The sequence below is a fragment of the Pituophis catenifer genome, unplaced genomic scaffold (genome assembly GCF_029215685.1).
Source record: "Pituophis catenifer annectens isolate HBS135680 unplaced genomic scaffold, rPitCat1.0.hap2 SCAF_2, whole genome shotgun sequence".
In the NCBI taxonomy this organism is placed as follows: Eukaryota; Metazoa; Chordata; class Lepidosauria; order Squamata; family Colubridae; genus Pituophis; species Pituophis catenifer.
The window spans coordinates 246,822,547-246,843,551 of record NW_027256882.1 but is presented as its reverse complement, the minus strand read 5'-3'; the positions used below and the strand labels follow the sequence as shown (position 1 = coordinate 246,843,551).

The 21,005-nt window shown below is 35.8% G+C and overlaps 1 protein-coding gene across 1 annotated transcript in view; it reads left to right on the top strand.

The window, feature by feature from the left end:
- The first annotated feature begins 1,158 nt into the window (after positions 1–1,158).
- The window catches only part of WDR36 (WD repeat domain 36), a 32,817-nt gene continuing 12,970 nt past the window's right edge, over positions 1,159–21,005 (top strand). Inside the window, exons 1-14 of the mRNA XM_070935730.1 lie at positions 1,159–1,389; positions 2,871–2,898; positions 4,191–4,291; positions 5,677–5,794; positions 5,891–6,023; positions 7,843–7,897; positions 9,811–9,943; positions 10,477–10,652; positions 13,560–13,680; positions 15,157–15,222; positions 16,214–16,297; positions 19,117–19,271; positions 19,557–19,671; positions 20,053–20,218. Coding sequence (XP_070791831.1) covers positions 1,210–1,389; positions 2,871–2,898; positions 4,191–4,291; positions 5,677–5,794; positions 5,891–6,023; positions 7,843–7,897; positions 9,811–9,943; positions 10,477–10,652; positions 13,560–13,680; positions 15,157–15,222; positions 16,214–16,297; positions 19,117–19,271; positions 19,557–19,671; positions 20,053–20,218 — 1,631 coding nt within the window. The 5' untranslated portion in view covers positions 1,159–1,209. The remainder of the gene's footprint in view (positions 1,390–2,870; positions 2,899–4,190; positions 4,292–5,676; positions 5,795–5,890; positions 6,024–7,842; positions 7,898–9,810; positions 9,944–10,476; positions 10,653–13,559; positions 13,681–15,156; positions 15,223–16,213; positions 16,298–19,116; positions 19,272–19,556; positions 19,672–20,052; positions 20,219–21,005) is intronic.

Sequence of the window (21,005 nt, the reverse complement as noted above, 5' to 3'; positions counted from 1 at the left end):
GGAGTTAAGTGTTATACTTGCAAAAAGCTTGTCCTCCTGCTTCTGTTCCGCCTGCTTTTTTGAAATCATTTAATCTTCTGTTTGACAGCAGAAATTGGACGCAACACCTAGCTCTGTAAAAAAAAAACAGAGTCCCCCCGGATCCGGAGCTTCAGTGGGCTGAACGGGGAGCTCTCACCCTCCTAACCCCTGGAATTAATCCAGGGGTTTTCAGGGAGCTCTACCCTCACCCACCTGCTCTCCTCCCCTTCTTTTCCCGAAGGGGAGATTTTCAAGCCGTTTGACAGCTGATTAACGCTGTCAGAACGGCTCAACGGAATCACGGGGGCGGCGGTCTAAAAAGACCGTCAATGGTGCTGCGGAGCCAACCCGGAAGTGCCCACTGTTCCCTTTTAATGACCTTCACCTCTTAGGGTTATGATGGCAACCTGGACCTCCAGGACTGTCATTACTAAGTGATGTAGTCACGTGACATCACAGTTTATAATTGCATCGCTTAGCGACAGCAGTCCTAGTCCCAGTTGCCATTGAATCCAAGGTTGTGATTCTGTTAAACATTCTGTGCATCAAAATTGAGAAGCAGAAAGTGGGAACTGTATATTACTTCATGCTTTTGTGTACTACATTAGGGAATAGTTCTAGCTATAGGTACAGTAGTCTTCACTTAATGACAATTGGGACCAGCAACGCCATCATTAAGTGATGGAGTTGTTAAGTGAGACATCATGTGACCACAATAGCCTCACTCTGGCTACAGTTAAGCGAGACATTATTTGACTACAACTTGGGATTTTACTGCTGATAGATGAATACTTAAGGCTGATTTACATCGAATTTGGGGGAGTTCATTTTCAGAAAATTCTTTAATGACCGCTCCTATACCAACGTGCGAAATAATTGCCATTTAGAAGAAAAAACACGGTAGGGCGCGTTTGCTCAGTAATCCGTAGACCGGGTTGTATGTTTATTCTGAATAAAAGCACCTTAAAGAATACATGAAAGGAGCGTGCAGAAAAGCAGAAAGAAACGCAAACCCGCCCGCTCCCAACACCAAGCGGAACTAGAGAGCCCCTGAACCAAATCAGCAAAGGAAGGCGAGCCGCTTTTGCGTACGGAATTAGCAGAGAACGCGCCGGAAGTAGCCGGGAGCATTTCCGGAAGCCCAATAGTTTTTTTTTTTTTTTAAACGTGGTTGGGGAGGTTTGTCGGATGATGTCTGCTGCTGGTGCTGTTGAGTCGGAGGAGCCCAGCAGAGGCAGCGGGCTCTTTGCCGGCTTCCGCGTGCTCGGCCTCCAGTGCAATCACCTGGCGCACGTGCTGCGCTACCACCGACGCCACCGCGAGTTCTACCTGGCCGCCGCGGTGGGGAAGAGTTTCCACACTTACAACGTGAGTCGGCTTTGCTCCTGTGCGTAGATTCAACCCCCCCCCTCACACACACACACACACACACGTTGACCACCGTCGTGTCTTCTGGCTCTGCTCATTTATTTTCCTCCCAGGAGTCGTCACGTTATATATGTGTCATATGGTGTACGTGGCTATTGTCATGTTTTATGTAGTGTTTGTTGGAGGTGGTGACCCTTTGAGAGCTGTATGCAACGAGATTTCATTTTAATGTATGTCAATTAATGTACATTTAAAGTGACAAAAAAAAGTTAGTCTAAGTCTATAAGTTTATGGTCTCTTTTAATGAAGCAGGAACATACTACCTGCATCTAAGAAAGAATATGTAACTGCCTGGACTCACAGATGACGCCACCTCCTGCCTTTAGATGTTCTGAGCCATGTGGAGCTGGTCAAGCTGCTTTGATCAACAGTCACGCAGATGTTTAATAAATCTGGAGCCTGTATCAGAAGAATCACTGTTTATTTAATATTGCTAGGCACAGCAGAAAAAATAAACTCATGAGTGTTTCTACTTCATTTCCTGGCTAATGAATCTGCTGAAAGGCTCACAGGCCTTTAGAACCAACAGATCCTAGCTGTGGCTTATTTCCATGTTACCCATGAGGATAATATCCTGACTTCAACTTGCCAGGGCCCAAGCTTTATACCATAAGATGACCAGACAATAGTGCCCACTTGTGGCATCCACTAGTGCCTTCGTGGCACTGTACCTGCATACCATTCACCTGTGATTCCAGCTTGTTCCCACTTAACAACCCCTGCAGTTCTGGCTTAGAGCATTAATCAGGACTTTTGGGATTGCCATTGCTAACAAATGTGGTCACAGGATATCACACTTTATGACTGCATCACTTAGTGACAGAAAATTCAGATTCAATTGCAACCATAACCCAAATTTCCTTACTTTAGAAATCTTTTGGGCATGGTTTATATTCTCCAGAACTAGTTTGATATACATTTCTGGAAATGCAAGCAATTGTAACGGGTGTTAATGATATTTAACACATTTAACAATGATATTCATTTCATTCCGCAATGAAACTTTAATTAGGATTCCAAATAGCAACTTTATGTTTCTTGTTCTCAGATCAAAATGAATTTATTTGCCATTGAATGAAAAAAAATGAAAAAAGTTTTAATGAAAAAATTTGAAAAAAAATCAAGAGAGGGCCATAATCAAAATTAGTAATATCCCACAAGAACAAAAAGCATCTAGAATTAGTAATTCAATTACATGAACTCATTTACAGATTGCATATCAAATATTAAAACACAAATTGCAATGTGATTTATTGCCAACTCCCCACCCCCAAATGGAAATGCTTCAGTGTTCTGTTTTTTATTCTTTCTATAGTTTTAGATTATTAAAAACGTGCACATTGTGATGTTTTATAAAGTGTTTCTGAATTTCAAGATATTTTATATTTCTATCAAATTACTAAAGTATATTAATTTTTCAGGTGAAGAAGTTGGGGATAGTTGCTGTTAGTAAGTATAATATAATACAAATATGCTTAAATGTGCAACTTTAAAACATTTTCTCTCTAAAAAGTGAAAGTGGCTTTTAATACTACTGTTATGTTGAAGAACCTCTACAAAATGTTACACAAAATAAATCTGTAATCTAATTTAGTAGTATTTTTTTCTAAATAGCTTGATCTTTGTAGTATGTAATTTTCATTAATGATCTCTATATTATAACTTCCCCTTAAAAGTATAGCTATTTTAATATCATATAAACACATTAATGACCAACATTGCAGCATATCAGTATTGTTGAATCCTAGGACAATTTCTATAATACCTACACACATTGAATTTTATAAAATTTCTATCAAGTTTTTAATGTTTGGTCAGATCTTGATGGTTTTGATAATATAGCTAGTAAACACATTTTTCATGTGGAGGCCATAGGCCAAAAACAGAATCTGCGCATATATAAGAGAATATTTGGAAAGTAGGCAGAGCTCAGGCTGGGATTCTGACTAGCCATTAGTCTGATCATATTTTTTTGTTTGTAATTTTACTGTGACTTAAAGGATGTCTATTGTGCATATGCTTAGTTGATTGAGGTGTATTCCATCCTTTACTCCATCCTTAATGAAATGGGCATTGCTAGCCAAGTGGATCATTCCATATATCACTGACCATGTCCCTGCCACGTTGTTCTGGAAAATTAGCAGGCTTTCTGGAATTATTTTTGGATAATATAATTATTCTATTGTATGATTAGAAGTATATCATAATGTTGAACTTTTGGATAGCAAGATGGGTAGCATATACATTTAATGATTAAAATGATAAAATTATGCAATAATAATTTAGCTATCTTCATGTATTTATATAACTTTTAAATCTGACAATCAGTTCATTTTCGATTGTGGTGTATTTTCTACTTATTGGCAATGCCAGACTTTGAAAAGTTACACTGCTGCCTTAAAAATTAAGATGGAGTAAATGGCACTGAAGACAGTAGTTTCCCCAAATCAATATGTGTTGGATTATACTGCTATTCCATGGAGTTTAACAAAACAAGTAAATGGGGTGCTCCTTTTCCAGATAACTAATGCAACCTTTAGTAATTAATCTGTTTTAATTCTATGTATAGTTTTATATGTATATGTGTATGTATGTGTGTGTGTTTGTGTGTGTGTATGCCATAGAAACAATGTATATAGTTTGCAATGTTGAGAAAATCATAATTATATCATAAAGTGTTTCCTGGTAATATCTACTTGAAAACCGATTATTTGCTTTGGTTTGTTCTATGATTCTTTTAGGCAATGCCTTGCCACAAAATATTACATGTTTGGCAGCTGATCGAATGCTGGTCTTTGCATCATGTGGTGCGCTTTTGTATGCTTTTGCTCGCAACAAAGAGGTTTGTACTGCTGTCAAAGAATATGCAGTGATTTGTACCTTACACTAAATTTAATGACTGTAAAACCTCAATTTAGAGAAATTCTATTTTATGAGACCTCAGATGCATTGAACAAACTGTGCATCTAGATATTTTACCAAAATATAGAATGAGTCCATTATATCTGAAGTGATGTAAATCTTAAATTTATTTTATTTATTTCATTTGCAAGATAATGTAATTATATAAATGATATCATGCCATTTGCATCATTATACAAAAAAGCATAAATTTGGATTCTGTGGATATTCAGGAGTACTGGGGATATGTGTCTCTCCCCAAATGGTCCTTTAATTTGAGGGTTTACAGTATTTATATTTAACATAGAGGTATTGAAAATATTTGAATTTAGATTACTTAATATGTGAAGAAATATGCTGCAGGGCCAAATAAGGTACTTCAAAATATACTTTAAAGAAAATTCAGCTGAAATTAATTGGATATATTTAAGAAAACATTATTGAACTCTTGCTTTAAAACTATAAAATAGGTATTTAACATTGCTTTTATATCAAAGCTAGAATATGTTAATTTAAATAACATCAATTGAAGAATGATGTTTTCATGTATATTCTTAGTAATATTAAAACATAATATTACACTTTGTGTCCCTTTGAAAAGAAAGGGTGGAGGAAAGGTTCAAGAAAATTGTCAACAGTTTTGATAAGCCAAATCTTTATCAAAATATTTTGTACAAAAGAAGTAAGGATAGTGTAAAGTATAGATGCATATGAATAGAATGGATATGTAACTTGGTCTTCCTACTACTAGACAGGAAAATGCCAGGAAGGAAGTACAATAACAGCTGGAAAAGGTCACTATTGTTTAGAATATAACTTAGGAGATTTAAGGACCAGCAACCATTTCAAATACATTTCACCGTGTTTGAAACAATTTCATTTTTTGTAGGAATTCACAACTATGCTTCCCTAGAAAAGGCATTCTTTTAAAAATATTATCCAAATCTGGAGGAGAGCTGAAGTATTTCTCTGGTCTCACATGAAGGCCAGGGCATCAGAAGGACATCTACTTTTAAAAATGTTCAGTATGACATCATAGAGATTTACAGCTAACAATTGAATAGAAGAATGATGATTTGTTTCACTATTTGACAATAGACTGCCCGTATAATCAAGGTCTGGTTTGTTTTTGTTTAGGAAAAGAGCCTAAATTCATACTTTGATTTATCTTTTGAATACTGTAAAAAATATTTAAATCTATGGAATTAAAATTTTATGTGAGACATATTAGGGCTTTTAAAAACAGTCTGATATATTTAACACATACTTTTTGTCCAAATATAATGCATTGTTTTATTGAAGTAACTGCAGTACTTTGAATTTTAGGTGGTTCACACTTACTCAGGTCACCGGACAGATATACTTTTTATATTGCCATTTGGAGATCATGTTATCTCTGTGGATAATGAGAGCATTCTTATTATTTGGGATGTGCAGTCAGAAGGTAAGATTAGTCTGTTTAATGTAATAACTACTGGGAAAAAAGTAAAAAATAGATATTTGTGCTGGACATGGACTAATGCTGTTCTTTGTTCTGCAGAAGAATACTTGCAGCTGGATTTTGATAAGACTGTATTTGCCATTTCTGCAGTTTTACACCCACATACTTACATGAATAAAATACTTCTTGGTAGTGAACAAGGACCTTTACAATTGTGGAATGTAAAATCCAAGTAAGAACTATTCTCTCCAGAGACTTAAACTGTGTGTTAATACTTAGCTCTTAAATTTTAAAATATGGAACTGAATGAGTACAGAGGCCTGGTGGAGTTAAGGGAAATTGTATAGTATTAGAAGCTAAACAAGATCATTTCTTACTATAACAAGGATGGGGGCACCTTCTAGAAATTCTAGGGGCATTGACTCCCTAGAATTTAAAAAAAAAAATCCCCAAAGAAGGCTGCAGCAAATTCTTCCATGAAGCTATTGAGGAAGCTTTAGGAATGCAGTTGCCAACACCCCTTCAACAACTTTTTAAAATGTTTTTATAAACAGAAGCTTAAAAGATATTTAATTTAAAAAGTCATATTGAAATGGTATAATACTCCTACATTTTTATTTTGCTTCAGAGTGGTTGGGTTGTTTTCTTCCTTGATGTTATTTGCCCTTTGAAAGACGTATTCTTCCAATTACTTTGGAAGTGCTATAACAGATATATGGGATAAATATATTTTTCCTTAACTCAGCTCATCCTGAGAGAAGGGCTGCCGGCTTTTTAACTTAAAAGGGGCAGCAGTATTGTTCACCATTTTCTTTGAAACTATTAGCAATCTTTTTGTTTCTTGTTCTCAGGCTCCAAGAAATTACAGCTAATTTTCCCCAATGCCACCTTTAAGCAATAAATATTCTGTTATAAGTGTCTTATATATTTAGCTGGCTTCTAGCAACCCTTTTTTATCATAGGGAGCACCCTGGACAAGTGAAAATTGGATAGTTTGATTTTTTTAACAAAAATGTGCTTTATTTAAGCTTTTAGGAATATTTATTTATTACATTTATATGTTGCCCATTTCAATATCAAGCGACTCTAATTTCTAATTCTAATCTAATTGATTGATGTTTCCTGTTTTGTGGGGAATCAAGGGATAAAACAGGTATCAAGGTGTATGAAACCTATTTTAGCCTTAAGCCCCATTCTCATCTCAGTCTGAAAACCCCTGACCACTTTGGTAATATTATTACACGCCAGGCCCCTTTAGATACATATTTTTAAAGGGCAATACTCAACAATCACCACTCCCATTTCGGTGGATTTTTCAGTGGATTAAAGAAACATGTTTTAAAAAATACTTTCCTACCCTGTCATACAACACATGGTACAATTTATCTTTAATGTGACTGGTGAAAAGAATTCTAATCTTGTTGCTAATTCTGTGGACAGTTTATTTTTGTTTCTCACCTATTTTTTCATGATAAGTGTTATTCTGAAATAGGTAGCTCACTTCCTTTTTAAAAAAATTAATATCAAATTTTTGTTTCCCTTCTAAGGAAAGGTCTCTGATTAAAGCTTAGATACTTTGGTAATCCCTGGATAGTTAAAAGTTTCAGGACTATCTTTTTTCCTGTTGGTTAGTATACCTGAAGGAATGCTTTCAAGAAAGGTTTTTTGACATAACTGAAACAAAATGAATAAAGTTGGCAACACTGCAAGGGAAATACTACCCCTGGACCCAGCCCGAGTCATTTCCAAGTTGCAATGATGATCTAAGAGAAGTTTTTTGAGGAGCGGGAGAATAAAACTTTTTGGGAAGAGTAAAAATGCAATTCTTCTATTGTATGAACACACTCCAGGAGATGTGTCTTAGTAGTAATTTAAATGGAAGGTAATTTCATTTCACACGATTAAGTATTCATGGGGTATTCATTGTATAACTTTTCATCCTCTGGTGTTTATAAACTGAGTAAAAAATGTCCTTTACTTAAAATTATTTTGGATAGGATTGTGAGTATTTTTTGGTCATTGAGTAATTCTTAATCTTTTCCTTTCCTCAGCAAACTTTTATATACATTTCCAGGATGGGGTGCAGGAGTGACAGTTCTTGAACAGGTAATAGGCTTATAAAAATGGTCATGTAACTCTTTATGTTACATTCTGTTCATTGATAGTATTTCAGAATGCTTTAGAAACTGTTGACTTGGTCAGGTCTATTCTACCAAGTGTGGAATAGACCTGAATAACACCAAGTGTTATTTCTTCAAATAACACTTACACATATATAGTAAAGCCTCAGTTTTTCTGAATAATTTGCAGAGGTGTCCATTACAACTGAATGTCAGCGAGAATTTACATGTACTTCATTTGCCTACATTTATTTTATGTGTGTAATTACTGGATGTAATGGATGTATTTTTATAATTTTCATAACTTGACATAAATAAAACTATGTTAGCTGCCTTGGTGCTTTGAAAACATTGAGCCTTTCCTTTAACTTAGAAGTGAACTCCAAATAAAATTTCGTTAATTTCTAAAGCTGATCAATAACAGGAATCATAAATTTCAAGTGTTACTACAGCTTTTGCAGAATTCTGACTGTTTGAAATAAATAACTTACAGATTGTACCTGTACTTTACTTATGCAGAATTATGGCTTAGTTTGCCCTCAAAAATAATAATTGAAGGGAATTTTGTTTTTATATAAAAAGTGTGTGCCAATGAAAATGTGCATAGTAAATAAAATCTATGTCAGAAATTAATTTCTGAACATAAATTCAAGGATAATAACTTGAGGACAACTTGTATTTGAATTATAGGATTGGATTATAGGATTTAGAATGGCATTATTAAATTGGGATCCAAAATTAAATTAAGTATCATTGTAATCAAGATTATAGTATAGACAATTAGCAGAAGTATTCTGTGAAGCTTGCTATTCTCATCATAAAACATTTATTTGGAAAATAAAGGTAGGTATTCCTAGTAGCATGCAGATAGGTTTCCTATGTAAAGTTTTAATTAATTTTAGTTAATTTTCTTTAACTTGCTGCTTCTATTTTTGTTTGACCATAGTTCTCATAATTTTCCATTAATATATATATTTGGGAAACGTAATCCAAGATAAAAACATAAGACCAATTTTGGATCAGGTCATGGCCTCTAGTCAGGATTGTCAGACACACACTGATATATTGCATGCATTTGGAAAACTCACAAACTTGTCCTGGCAAGAAATAACCCCTTCAGTTTTAGCTTCCCAATAACCAAAAAGTTGCTATGATTTAGGGGTAGAAAAAAAACCAGTATTAGTAGCTGATGTTAGCTGACTTCTGTGCTGTTGCCTTTTAACCAACCAAAATGACTGTCATTACTGTACACCACATCTGTTAGCGTTCCATATGCTTCTCTTAGCAATAGTAGATGAGAAGTTTCTTCTTGATGGTTTACATACAGCTAGGATTAGACTTATTTTATGATAGGATTTCTTTAGAACTAAATCTCATTCTATTTTTCATAAACATTTATGTATATGAGCATCAGTTTTTTTTAAAAAAAAATAGAGCAAAATAGTCAGAATACAATAGCCATAGAAAAGACTGGAGGAGTCAACAGGTCTAGGAAAAAATTCTACTAGAATCATACTTCCTGGAGACCGCTTCTGAACTTCGTGCTTGTAGTGGAAAAGAATGAAACTTTGATTTTGGGTTTTACCAAGTAGATTGATAGGTCTTTACAGAAATGGCTGGTTCATATTATTATGAAAAAGCAAAAAGTTGTGATTTGATGTTAATGCCTTATTTTACTGCAACAGAGTGTGTCGGAAGTCAATGCTTCTTTTTCTTTTTTCTTATCCTTCCTCACTTCTCTTCCCCCTTTTCCTCCCCACTGTTTTTCTATTTACTTTTGTATTTTATAACTCAGTAAAAATGTTAAACTAGAGTCATACTTCCAATGCTTTCAACGCGGTGTATATATATAATATTTCAAAATAAAAAATTTCTTACGCATACTAATTTTCTTTGAAGGCACCAGCAATGGATGTCATTGCAATTGGGCTTGTGACTGGGCATATAATAGTGCATAATATTAAGTTTGATGAAACACTGATGAAATTTCAACAGGATTGGGGGCCCATAACTGCAATATCATTTCGTACAGGTAAATTTCAGTCTTTATTAAATAATAATAAAAGGAATTGCAAAAAGTTCAAGGAATCCAGAATGTCTCCCATGTTATGAATTAAAAACACAAACAGAATACAGTATTAATGTTTGTTTGCTAGCTTAATAACTCTTATGCTTCTTCTAATTTTCCTCTTTTTTTGTTGTTGGCTTTGTGTGCTCGATTTGGTTGGCTTTGACTCCTGCAAGAAATAATCCCTGCAGTTTTCTTGGCAGATTTCAAAATGGTTTACTCTTGTACTTTTCTTAGGCTTGAGAGAAAATGGCTGGCCGAAGGTCATTTAGTTGGCTTCATGCCTAAAGTGGGATTAGAACTCACAGCCTTCCAGTTTCTATCCTGAGGCCTAACCATTATATCAAACTGACTCTCAGCCATAGAGTAGTGTAATTTTGTGAATTTGAATATAGCTGTTTAAAACATGTTTTAAAGCGCCTTGACTTTCTTCTCCAATAGTAACTCTTAAAAAGGAATATTTATGTTTCCCCTCCCCCCCAATTTTTTTGGATCAGATGGTCATCCAGTTCTGGCTGCTGGAAGTCCTGTTGGGCATATTGGGTTATGGGACCTGGAGGAAAAGAAGCTTTTGGGCCAGATGCGAGATGCGCATTCTACAGCAATTTCGGGTATGTCATTTGTCCAAGGAGAGCCACTTCTCATTACTAATGGTGCAGATAATGCTATAAGGGTAAGTTATGTCGGTTTACCTAAACTTTCTCCAAAAATGTTTATGTGCATTTCATCTAGGATTAATGTTCTTTATTTTGTTCTTGGAAACAAGCATGTTTTATATTTTCAGTTACATAACACTGTCTCCAGAATAGGATAATTGCTTAAAATGCAAAAAAAAAGGTTTATTTGTCAAAGAGTTTTGCAGTTGAATCTTGTGAACTGAGAAATAGGTGAAATTATGTAAAGCATTACATGAAAAGCAGACTATACTGATTGCTAATGTATTGGACACTGCTCAAGACACTTTGAATTATATAAGTTGCCTCTATTCACAAAAGTGAGAATTTGATCTGGGACCCTATTCAGATTCTCCAAAGGCTACCTGTTTCCCTTCTGTCTGAATCTTTTATTAGGAATTCTCAGCTTTGCATGATTTCTGATTACTAATAATATGAAATCCCCAAATTGGTATAACACATTTGCTTTTGTATGAAAATTATGAGTATTTTGAACCCTTTGAGGATTATAAATGAATAGGTGCAGGAATTTTGTGCATGCATCCTTTATGTTTTATTGGAGAGAAGAGAACCACCAATAGATAAAATTTATTGACAGATTTGGAAGAAATTTCCAAGCATGGATATTTCTTTTGAGAAGATAAATCTGTCAGATAGAGGAAAGGTCTCTAAAAGAATCTTTAAAAGATGTAGCCATCCTTGCACTTTTGTGAGCATGCTGTGTACAGATTATCCTCATTTTATGCCCAGTGACCTGATGACCAAAATGGACCACCCAAAGTTACTTACAAGCCAGTTCTGAAGTTCCAACAGCCCCCCGCCCGTTCAAATGACAGCATTTTAAGTGCTCCACAACTAGCCCCCATTTACAACCATTTTCAATGTCCTATGGTCATGTGACCATGATTTACATCTTTGCCCAAAACTTACTTCCAGTTTTCAGCAAAACACCCCGTAGCGAACATACATTTGCTTGCCAACTATTGCCTAAAAGGTTGCAAAATCTGATCGGTCACCCAAGTGACCCACTTTATAACCATCCCAATTTATGACTGTAATGGGCAGACTCCATCGTGGTCACAAGTCAAGGACTACCTATACAAATAATTAACTCCACAGAAATGCTAAGTAAATTACAGAATTTTAAAGAATTATGTGCACAGCAGTCTTCAAAATTGAGTGGTGAGATTTGCTGTTCCTCCTTTTTTCTCAAGTGTGTTTAATTAGTGTATAAAAACAACATTCAACATGGAATGAAAGGCTTTGCAATGGCACCTCTGCGATCTAGGGCAATTGCAATGGTAAAGTTAGCTATCATTACCAACTGTACTCCCTGCTTGACTGAAGCTGTGAGCCTGCTGACTATAAATTGCAAACAGGCATTATCTTTGTCAGTAAAATATACCTTGTATTCAGTTGTACCAGATTGCCTGAAATGATAAGTAGTCTTTATACTCCGGATAGTAGTCCACTGCTTATCGTTTCAGACAATCTGAAAGACAAGTATTGTGATTTTATTTGTAAATAGCAAATAGCCTAAATGAAAAATCACAGTCTAAAGCTTTATTTTATTTACAGTATTGAGCTTGGGGGCAGGGGTGGGTTCTATTTTTTTTTACTACCGGTTCTGTGGGCGTGGCTTATTTTGTGGGCGTGGCTTGGATGTCATGTGACTGGGTGGGCGTGGCTAGCCATGGCTATGTGTATAGGGACTACTCAAGAGGGCTGAAAAAAGTCATTTCTGACAGGTCCTCGCACTTTTGACTGGTTCTCACACTTATGACCATCCTCACATTTATGCCCGTGCAGCATTCTTAACAACCATGTCACTCATTTCACAACTGCTTCTTTTCACCATGGTGATAAGATAGGGCAAAAATGTAAAATGTGAGGACAGTCGTAAGTTCGAGGACTGGTCAAAAGTGTGAGGACCAGTCAGAAATAACTTTTTCAGCCCTCTGAGTAGTCCATATGCAAAAAAGGATACAGCAATAGAGAGGGATGAAGGAAGGGAAGGGAAATTAGAATAGGAGGGAGGGTAAGAGAGGGAGGAAGAGAGGAGGAGAAGGAGAAAGGAAGAGGAAGTAGGGAGGAGAAGAAGAGGGTGAGGAAGAGAAAGTAAGAAGGAAAGAAAAGAGAGAGGTGGTAGGTTTGAGGAGAAAGATTGCTGTACGATAAAAAAGATGAAAGGGAAGAAAGCCAACCCCAAACGAATATAAAGATATTAAGATAAAGAATGAATTGTTAAACTTTAAAGAATAAAAGAGAACAAATATGAATAAATAACAATAATTAGAATATATATATATATACACACACACACACACATGCACACAGAATTACACATCAGAATTTTTTTCCAGGCTTTAAATACCACCGGGCAGTCTAGTACAGATGGCTCATTAAATGTCTTATTGTGACAAATTTCGTATAATTTCATTACTCGTCCTGAAGTTGTGCAAGATATTAGTATTCTCGCTCAAAATCTAGAAGATTTCAACTTTTTTTCCCCTTCAGTGTCCTTTTTTTTTTTAAAAAAAAAAATGGGGTGTTAGAGGTGCCATCAAAGTTAGTGCTGACACAACACTGCAACCCCTTGCATAAGTTATATCCAGTTAATGTTCATATTGGCCTAATGGCTTCTTTCAGTTAAAACATTGAAAGAGATTAATTCTCCCTGTATAAATAGCTTGAATGTAATATTATTTTTTTTATCCAAATAATGAGAAAAATTGTTCATCCCAAAAGAAATATCATATACAAACTCCTATTCATTAGTACTTTATAATGATTTTAACATTATGGAGACCTGATGTTAATACTTTGCATAGGAAAGCTTTTCTTTTAGTTTGTTGCTTACAGTTTGTTTGTTTGTTTGTTTGTTTGTTTGTTCATTTATTTACTAGGTATGGATCTTTGATGGCCCTGGAGGAAGTGGTAGGCTGCTAAGATATCGAATGGGACATAGTGCACCTCCAACAAAAATCCGACATCATGGGCAAAATGGGCAGCAGATCCTTAGTGCTGGTAAGAGTTCCATTTTCTGTTGAAATGACTGCAGGTAGTTGTCGCTCAGCAACCATTGAAAGTTATGGTGATTCTGAACAAATGATACAGGTAGTCCTTGACTTACAACCCACAATTGAGCCCAAAATTTATGTTGCTAAGTGAGACATTTCTTAAGGGATTTTTTGCCCCCGTTTTATATGACCTTTCTTGTCATAGTTGATAAGCAAATCACTGCAGTTGTTAAGTTAGTAACACGGTTGTTAAGTGAAGCTGGCTTCCCCATTGACTTTGCTGGTCAGAAGGTCGCAAAAGGTGATCACAGGACCCTGGGACACTGCAACCCTCATAAATATGAACCAGTTGCCAAGCATCCAAATTTTGACCATGTGAGTATGAGGATGCTGCAAGAATGTAAGTGAAAAATCGTCATAAGTCAATTTTTTAAGCGCTGCTATAACTTTAAATAGTCACTAAACAAATAGTTGTAAGTTGAAGACTACCTGATTTCAAGGACTACAACCACAGTCATTGCAGTTCCCCCATGATCATGCAGTCAAAATTCAGAGGCAGTCCCCTACATTTAGGAGCACAACATGCACTTCTATTCCGTCCTAGGCCCTCCCCATCTTTTCCCTTTTGGACACTAAGCACTCATGCTTTTGCTCCCAGCCCCAGGCCCTCCACTATCTCACCTACCTTCATTGTCTTCCTCCTTCAACTGCTACATGAAGCACACCCAGCCTAGCTCTTCAGGAGGCAACTGCTGGCTGGGCCTACCTTAATTGCAGGAGGAAGAAGAAGACAGCAAAAGTAGCTCATAATAGTAGATGGTAAGGGAGTAAGGGCATTGGAGTACTGGGTGTCCCAAAAGGCAGAAATGGACAGGGGGATAGGCAGATGGGAGAGTTGAAGCAGAAGCGACAGGGGTCAAGTCACGAAATGCTAGAGGTTCTTTCTTAACAACAGTGCAGTCTTAACCTAACATCCACAACCAAGACTTCTAGAACTCCTATCGCTAAACTGCTTCACTTAGCAACAGAGCTTTTGGTCCCAGTTAGGGTTCTAAAGCAAGGACTACCTGTAACACCGTTTTGGATAAAGTGGCATGATTTTGCAGTTGCATGGTACAGTTGCTACATCAAGTGTCCCATATTAAAGTTTAGTTTTAAATGAGTTTGCTAAATTTGTTTTGGCTTTGTCGCCGATGCTAGTTTAACTGGAGTGTATCTTGACATTTTTCATTCTTTACACATTTCTAAAACGTATTAGGGATTTTGTAACCACTTCTCACGGAAGGTTTATTTTTGTAAATTTCCTGATATAGCTTCGAAGTAACTGTAAAAGTTGTTGGGTAACCAAGCATATTTGTACTTGTAAATGCCAAGTTTTATTCAGTGGCTTATATAAAGGCTTGCATTTCATAGATGAATGAAAATGCCTAAAATAAACATTTACACAGGAAATACTTTCACTCTCTCTTATATTTTATCATAGGTCAAGATGGTACTTTACAATCATTTTCCACAGTGCACGAACGATTCAATAAAAGTTTAGGACGTGGTGAGTGTCACAGTAAAAACAAAATACAAATTGTTAGTTAGAACTAACAATATTAAAAATGTGGAATTTGTAATTCAGTATTATTTAAATATCAAGAGTCTGTTCAATACATTTTCTGGTTTCTAGCCATATTTTGAAAAACAATGTGTCTTTGTTGTAAATTCCTCTTTTGAAGAAAATATCATATAGCTAGCCATGAGAAATATGATGTTTATAAATCTGGATAACAAAGAGGAGTAGAAAGGAAGGCCTTTGCAGGAGAAAGTTGGACTTTTATAGAAAAGATTTCTTAGTCCAGATGAGGTGGTAAATATGAAAAAAAAATAATCTTAATTATCAGTCAAATTGCTAATAAAGCCTTTTCCAGAAATCGAAAGAATTCTTGTTTTCTGTTTGCCAGCCTTGTAGATCATGACTGCAGAACCAGCAGAGAAATATGATTGGTTGAGATAGGAGAACTTTTTAATTAAAAGCGTGTCTTCTTTGTATTTGAAAATATTCATTTTTATCTGTATCATCTGTTCTAATAGAAAATAAATGGAATTGGATTGTTTTCTAGAGGAACTTGCAATCTCCATTGATCTGAGGACCTCACTAGGGTTTTTTTGTTTGTTCGTTTGTTTTTGCATTATTTTGTGTGCTGCAGTGGCATTACAAAGTAGACAGGACTAGGGCCAAGTGGGTTTTGTTTAATTCTTAAGTGCAGTCAGATGTTTTAGGTTTGAATTTGTTATGTTAAGCTTTTGCAATACTTATATCACCCAATTTTCCCATTAAATCTCTAAAAAAAGTCAAAAAATGCAAACAAAACCTCCAAATTATGGCTGTACCCTCAAGGGGCCTATGGGTGGGAAGCTAGGTAACCAGTGGCATAAGGCCACATCTTTTATACTTCTTTTGAACACATAGGAATCAGAAGTCTTCCGTAGATATGAATATTCAAACTATCTATTACATTGCACACATAGCTGTTTTTTTATCATGTTTCAAGGTTCGATAAATAAGAAGAAATCAAAAAAGAAAGGACTTCGTAATGACACAATGGCACTTCCCCCTATTACAACATTTGCAACAGGTATGCAACTGCTGCTTAATTTGAATGAATAAGATTATAACCCATCACACCAAACTTTTTTTTAATTCATGAGAACTTTATAAATATTCTTCACTGATAGAATTGCTAGCACTGTTTATCTAGATGAGCTGAGATAATTTATCTTTTTCACTACCGATAATGAGAGTCAGTTTGGCAAAGTGGTTAAGGCATGAGGCTACCAAACGGAAGACTATGAATTCTAGTCCCACTTTAAACCAAAGCCAGCTAAGTGACCTTGGCTAGTCACTTTTTCTCAGCCCTAGAAATGAGGCAATAACAAACCACTTTTTTGCCAAGAAAACTGCAGGGACTTGTTCAAGTAGTCTCTAATCAGACGTAATTGAATGGAAGAGGGGAGCGGGGAAGCCAACAATGTATAGAGAAGTGAAATTCTTGTGCTTCTTATTCTTGAATAATAGAATAGAATAGAATTCTTTATTGGCCAAGTGTGATTGGACACACAAGGAATTTGTCTTTGGTGCATATGCTTTCAGTGTACATAAAAAGACAAGATTCATTCGTCAAGAATCATAAGATACAGCACTTAATGATAGTCATAGGGTACAAATAAGCAATTAAGAAACAATATCAATATAAAGGATAAGGATACAAGCAACCATGTTACAATCATGCAGTCATAAGTGGGAGGAGATGGGTGATAGGAACGATGAGAAGACTAATAGTAATAGTAATGCAGCCTTAGTGAATAGTTCGATGATGTTGAGGGAATTATTTGTTTTTGATTTTGATAAGATTTGTCTTTCCTGTTGATCCAAGCTATAGCATTCTCATTGTGTTGGAAAGCATCATTTTGTAGATCACTTAATCCAGACCTCCACAAAATATGGCCCATGTGCCACATGCAGCCCATTGAGCAGCTTTCTACAGCCCACCTGTGTTTTAAAAATAAATTTGGCACTGCCCCAAAAGTCACACTGCTGAGCGCCTCCAAACTTATAGGGCTGCCACTGCTCCACTGGTTCTCAATAGCTGCTTGGTATGCCGTATATTCTTTTGCAGCCTGTGATGATTTTTAATTTATCAATGTAGCTATTTTCCCTTTACAGTATACGTTGTGCCAGTAGGAACCCAACATTACAGCATTTCTGGCAGATGGCTGTCCAGCCTCTCTTTAGGCACTTTTAGCAAAGGAAACTCCACTATTTTTTTTTTAATTTGATTTATATGCCGCCCTTCTCCGGAGACTCAGGGCGGCTTACAATGCATTAAGCAATAGCCTTCATACTTTTGTATATTTATACAAAGTCAGCTTATTGCCCCCACAAACTGGGTCCTCATTTCACCTACCTTAGAAAGGACGGAAGGCTGAGTCAACCTTGAGCCTTGGAGAGATTCGAACCAGCAGTAATTGCAGGCAGCTGTGTTAATAACAGGGTGCTTAGACCACTGTACTATCACTGTACTATCATTTCCAAGTCAATCTGTTCCATTGGTGAAAAACTTAACCATTAAGGGGTTTTTTTGCCAGATACCTGACTTAAATCTACTTTCTTGTAATTTAAACCTTTTCTTGACTGCTCTTCTGGAACTACTGCCTCATTATCTTCCTGTGAACTGGACACAGTATTCTAAATGTGGTCTGAGCATCCAGAATAGAGAACTGCAGTTTCTCCTGATTTGGCACTGTATTTCTCTTGATGCATTTAGGGGTGGGTTTTTTTGTTTTTTTGTTTTGCAACTGCTTATCACTGTTGGTTCAACTTGCAGTTCATCAAGTTACCCAGATCATTTTGAAATGTACTGCAATATGTGATTTCCATCCCTCAAATCCTATGCTCATTCCTTGGATGTTTTTTCTTTATCCAGAGTTTTCATTCATAGGATTTTAAAGTTGGAAAGAGTCAGTTATAAGCCATAGCAAAGATATATCAGGCCTTAATCAGGTGGTGCAGTGGTTAGAATGCAGTATTGCAGACTAACGCTAACTCTGGCCACTACCTGACAGGGCTCGAAGTTGACTCAGCCTTCCATCCTTTCAAGGTCAGTAAAATGAGGATCCAGATTGTTGGGGACAATATGCTGACACTGTAAACTGCCCAGAGAGTGCTATAAAGCACTATGGGGCAGTATATAAGTCCCATTGCTATAGGTATTTATCCTGACCAAAGCATATGTTTGAGATTTCCTCAAAGAATAATGTCAACCTGAAGGAAAGCTGCTGGTTTTCAGTGATGTTGACCTCTAAATAGGAAAACAATAAGAAAACACTTAACTGGCTTACTTCAGCTGTTTAAGACATTTCATCATTTGATGTGTATATAGTAAATATTATTTTCGCTATAAGGATAAATGGTTTGGAATGATCTTCACAGGCCCCAGACTGAGTATTACTGAAAATCTGTGAGTAGTTCTCAAATAGGCAATGCATGCAAGGAGAATATCAAGTATTTCTGAGCTACAAGGAAGGGGGAGAAATTCCAAAAGAAAGAACAGAGATTCTTGTCCAAGGATATCTAAACTTTAACTACTAACTTTATGCAAGTAGTTGGTGAGAAAGCTGCATAGGCTGCTGGATCAGACAGCACTGTGTTTATTCTAGACTAATATATTTGTTCCTCTTGCTTTACTGTCACAAGAGTGTGCTTGAAAATATGAAACAGGCTATAAGTAAATATGCTATAACAGTTTCAAGTGCATCATTTGGAATGTGACATAGTCCAATTCGTTTAACATTTTTATTACATTGTAATTTAGAAAAAATATTATAATTACTCTGTGTTTTAAAAATCTGTCAGTTAAAAGAATTTTATATATAATGAGTATTGATTGAATTGCAGAGGTGGCCCGTCAAAATGACTGGGATGGTATCATTGCTTGCCATCAGGGTTATGTAACCTGTACTACTTGGAATTATCAGAAATCTTCAATGGGAATCCATAAATTGAAACCAAAAGACATCAGCAAAAATAAATCTCTTGGTATATATGCAACAGTAAGTTTTTTTTTCTTAAATTATTGGAGGCAATTCTTAAATTCATGTAAAGCTGAAATCTATTTACGTACAGCTCTTCATCTTATTCTGTATTTAGATTACACAGCATGCATCGTTACCTTGATTTTCCAAAGCTCATTTGTATGAACATCTAAACATTATTTGAAAATAAGTTTGAATGAATAACTATAAAATATTTAAGATTTTGACAGAGTAAATTGTTTGTTATATTCAAGAGATACCCCTTGATATAAATAACTTATTTTTTTGTCTTTCTCTTGAAAGGCAGTAGACATTACTTCTTGTGGAAACTTTGCAGTAATTGGACTTTCAACAGGGCATGTGGATAAATACAATATGCAGTCTGGCATTCACAGAGGACGTTATGGTGAAAAAAAAGGTGAAAATCTGATCTTTTAAAAAAAACATTGTAATCAAAGTTTCAGTAGCTAATGTGGAGTCAATATATCCATTGCTTCATTTTCATAAAAAATTCTGTCACTGTAGGCTCAGGACTAATGAACATCAAACTAGGTTTAAGATTGGTAATGCTACTTAGGTAATAAATGCTCTATGACTACCAATATGTGGTTCTTACTAGCTTTGTTGTGGTATGTCTTCTCCTTGGAAGATTTCTAGTATTGAACTTCAGATCCATTTCAAGAATTTGGTTCACTTTAGAAGTAGTCTAAACAAGTACAGTTAAAGGTTCTATTCAAGAAAGCTCATAAAAGAAGGCTAACAATTGATTCATTTTTTCTGTGTGTATGTATAATCAAAGCTCACGAAGGCTGCATAAGAGGCGTAGCAGTGGATGGACTCAACCAATTTACAATCACAATAGGAAGTGAAGGATTAATCAAATTCTGGAAATTCAAGACCACAACATTTGTTCATTCTATTGATCTCTCCACACCTCCAAATAAAATGTTGCTTCACAGAGATAGGTGAGATGATGTGGTATATTCAGTAAAAGCTACAAAACTCAGAGATATATTTTTAATGATTGGTTTATCAATCATTTTAATACTGATACTTTAATTGATACTGCATGAATGTGTATATGATTTTGTGTGTATGTTGTTTTTTAACCAAGCAATTGTGCTACAGGTGATGGAATGATATTCCTGATCGATACTGCAAATAGAATCTCCACCTTATTTATTTATACTCTATACACCTTGATTTCATATTTTTATATATATTTATATCATGCATGCCTATAAACCTACTTTTATCATACATCACTCCTTTTTCTTCCATTTTCATTGCTAGCCATTCATTTTTTTATTCTATTTCACCCTACAAATCTATTAAGCACTCCACTCCCGTGATGTTCAGCATAACCTTTATGCTTCTTTTAACAAGATAGAGGGCCAATTTGGTGTATTGCTTGAGGCATCATACTAGAAACCTGAATTCTAGTCCCACCTTAGGGAAAAAGCCAGTTGGATTACCTTGGGCCAGTCACTTTCTCTCAGCCCTAGGAAGGAGACAATGGCTAACCATTGTCACGAAAACTGCAGGGACTTGTCAGGCAGTCTCCAAGAATCAGACGTAATATGGAAGAAAATAAAAACATAAACTGCACTTGCGTCCATATGACAAAGAGGCAAAAACATGTTATCCATAGCTATTTTCACTTCTTCTGATAAACAGTTATTCGTTGCAATGGACCACATACTTGCGGTCTTCCTACCTGGATTTGCACTTCTTCCACCTTCAGTCAATTTT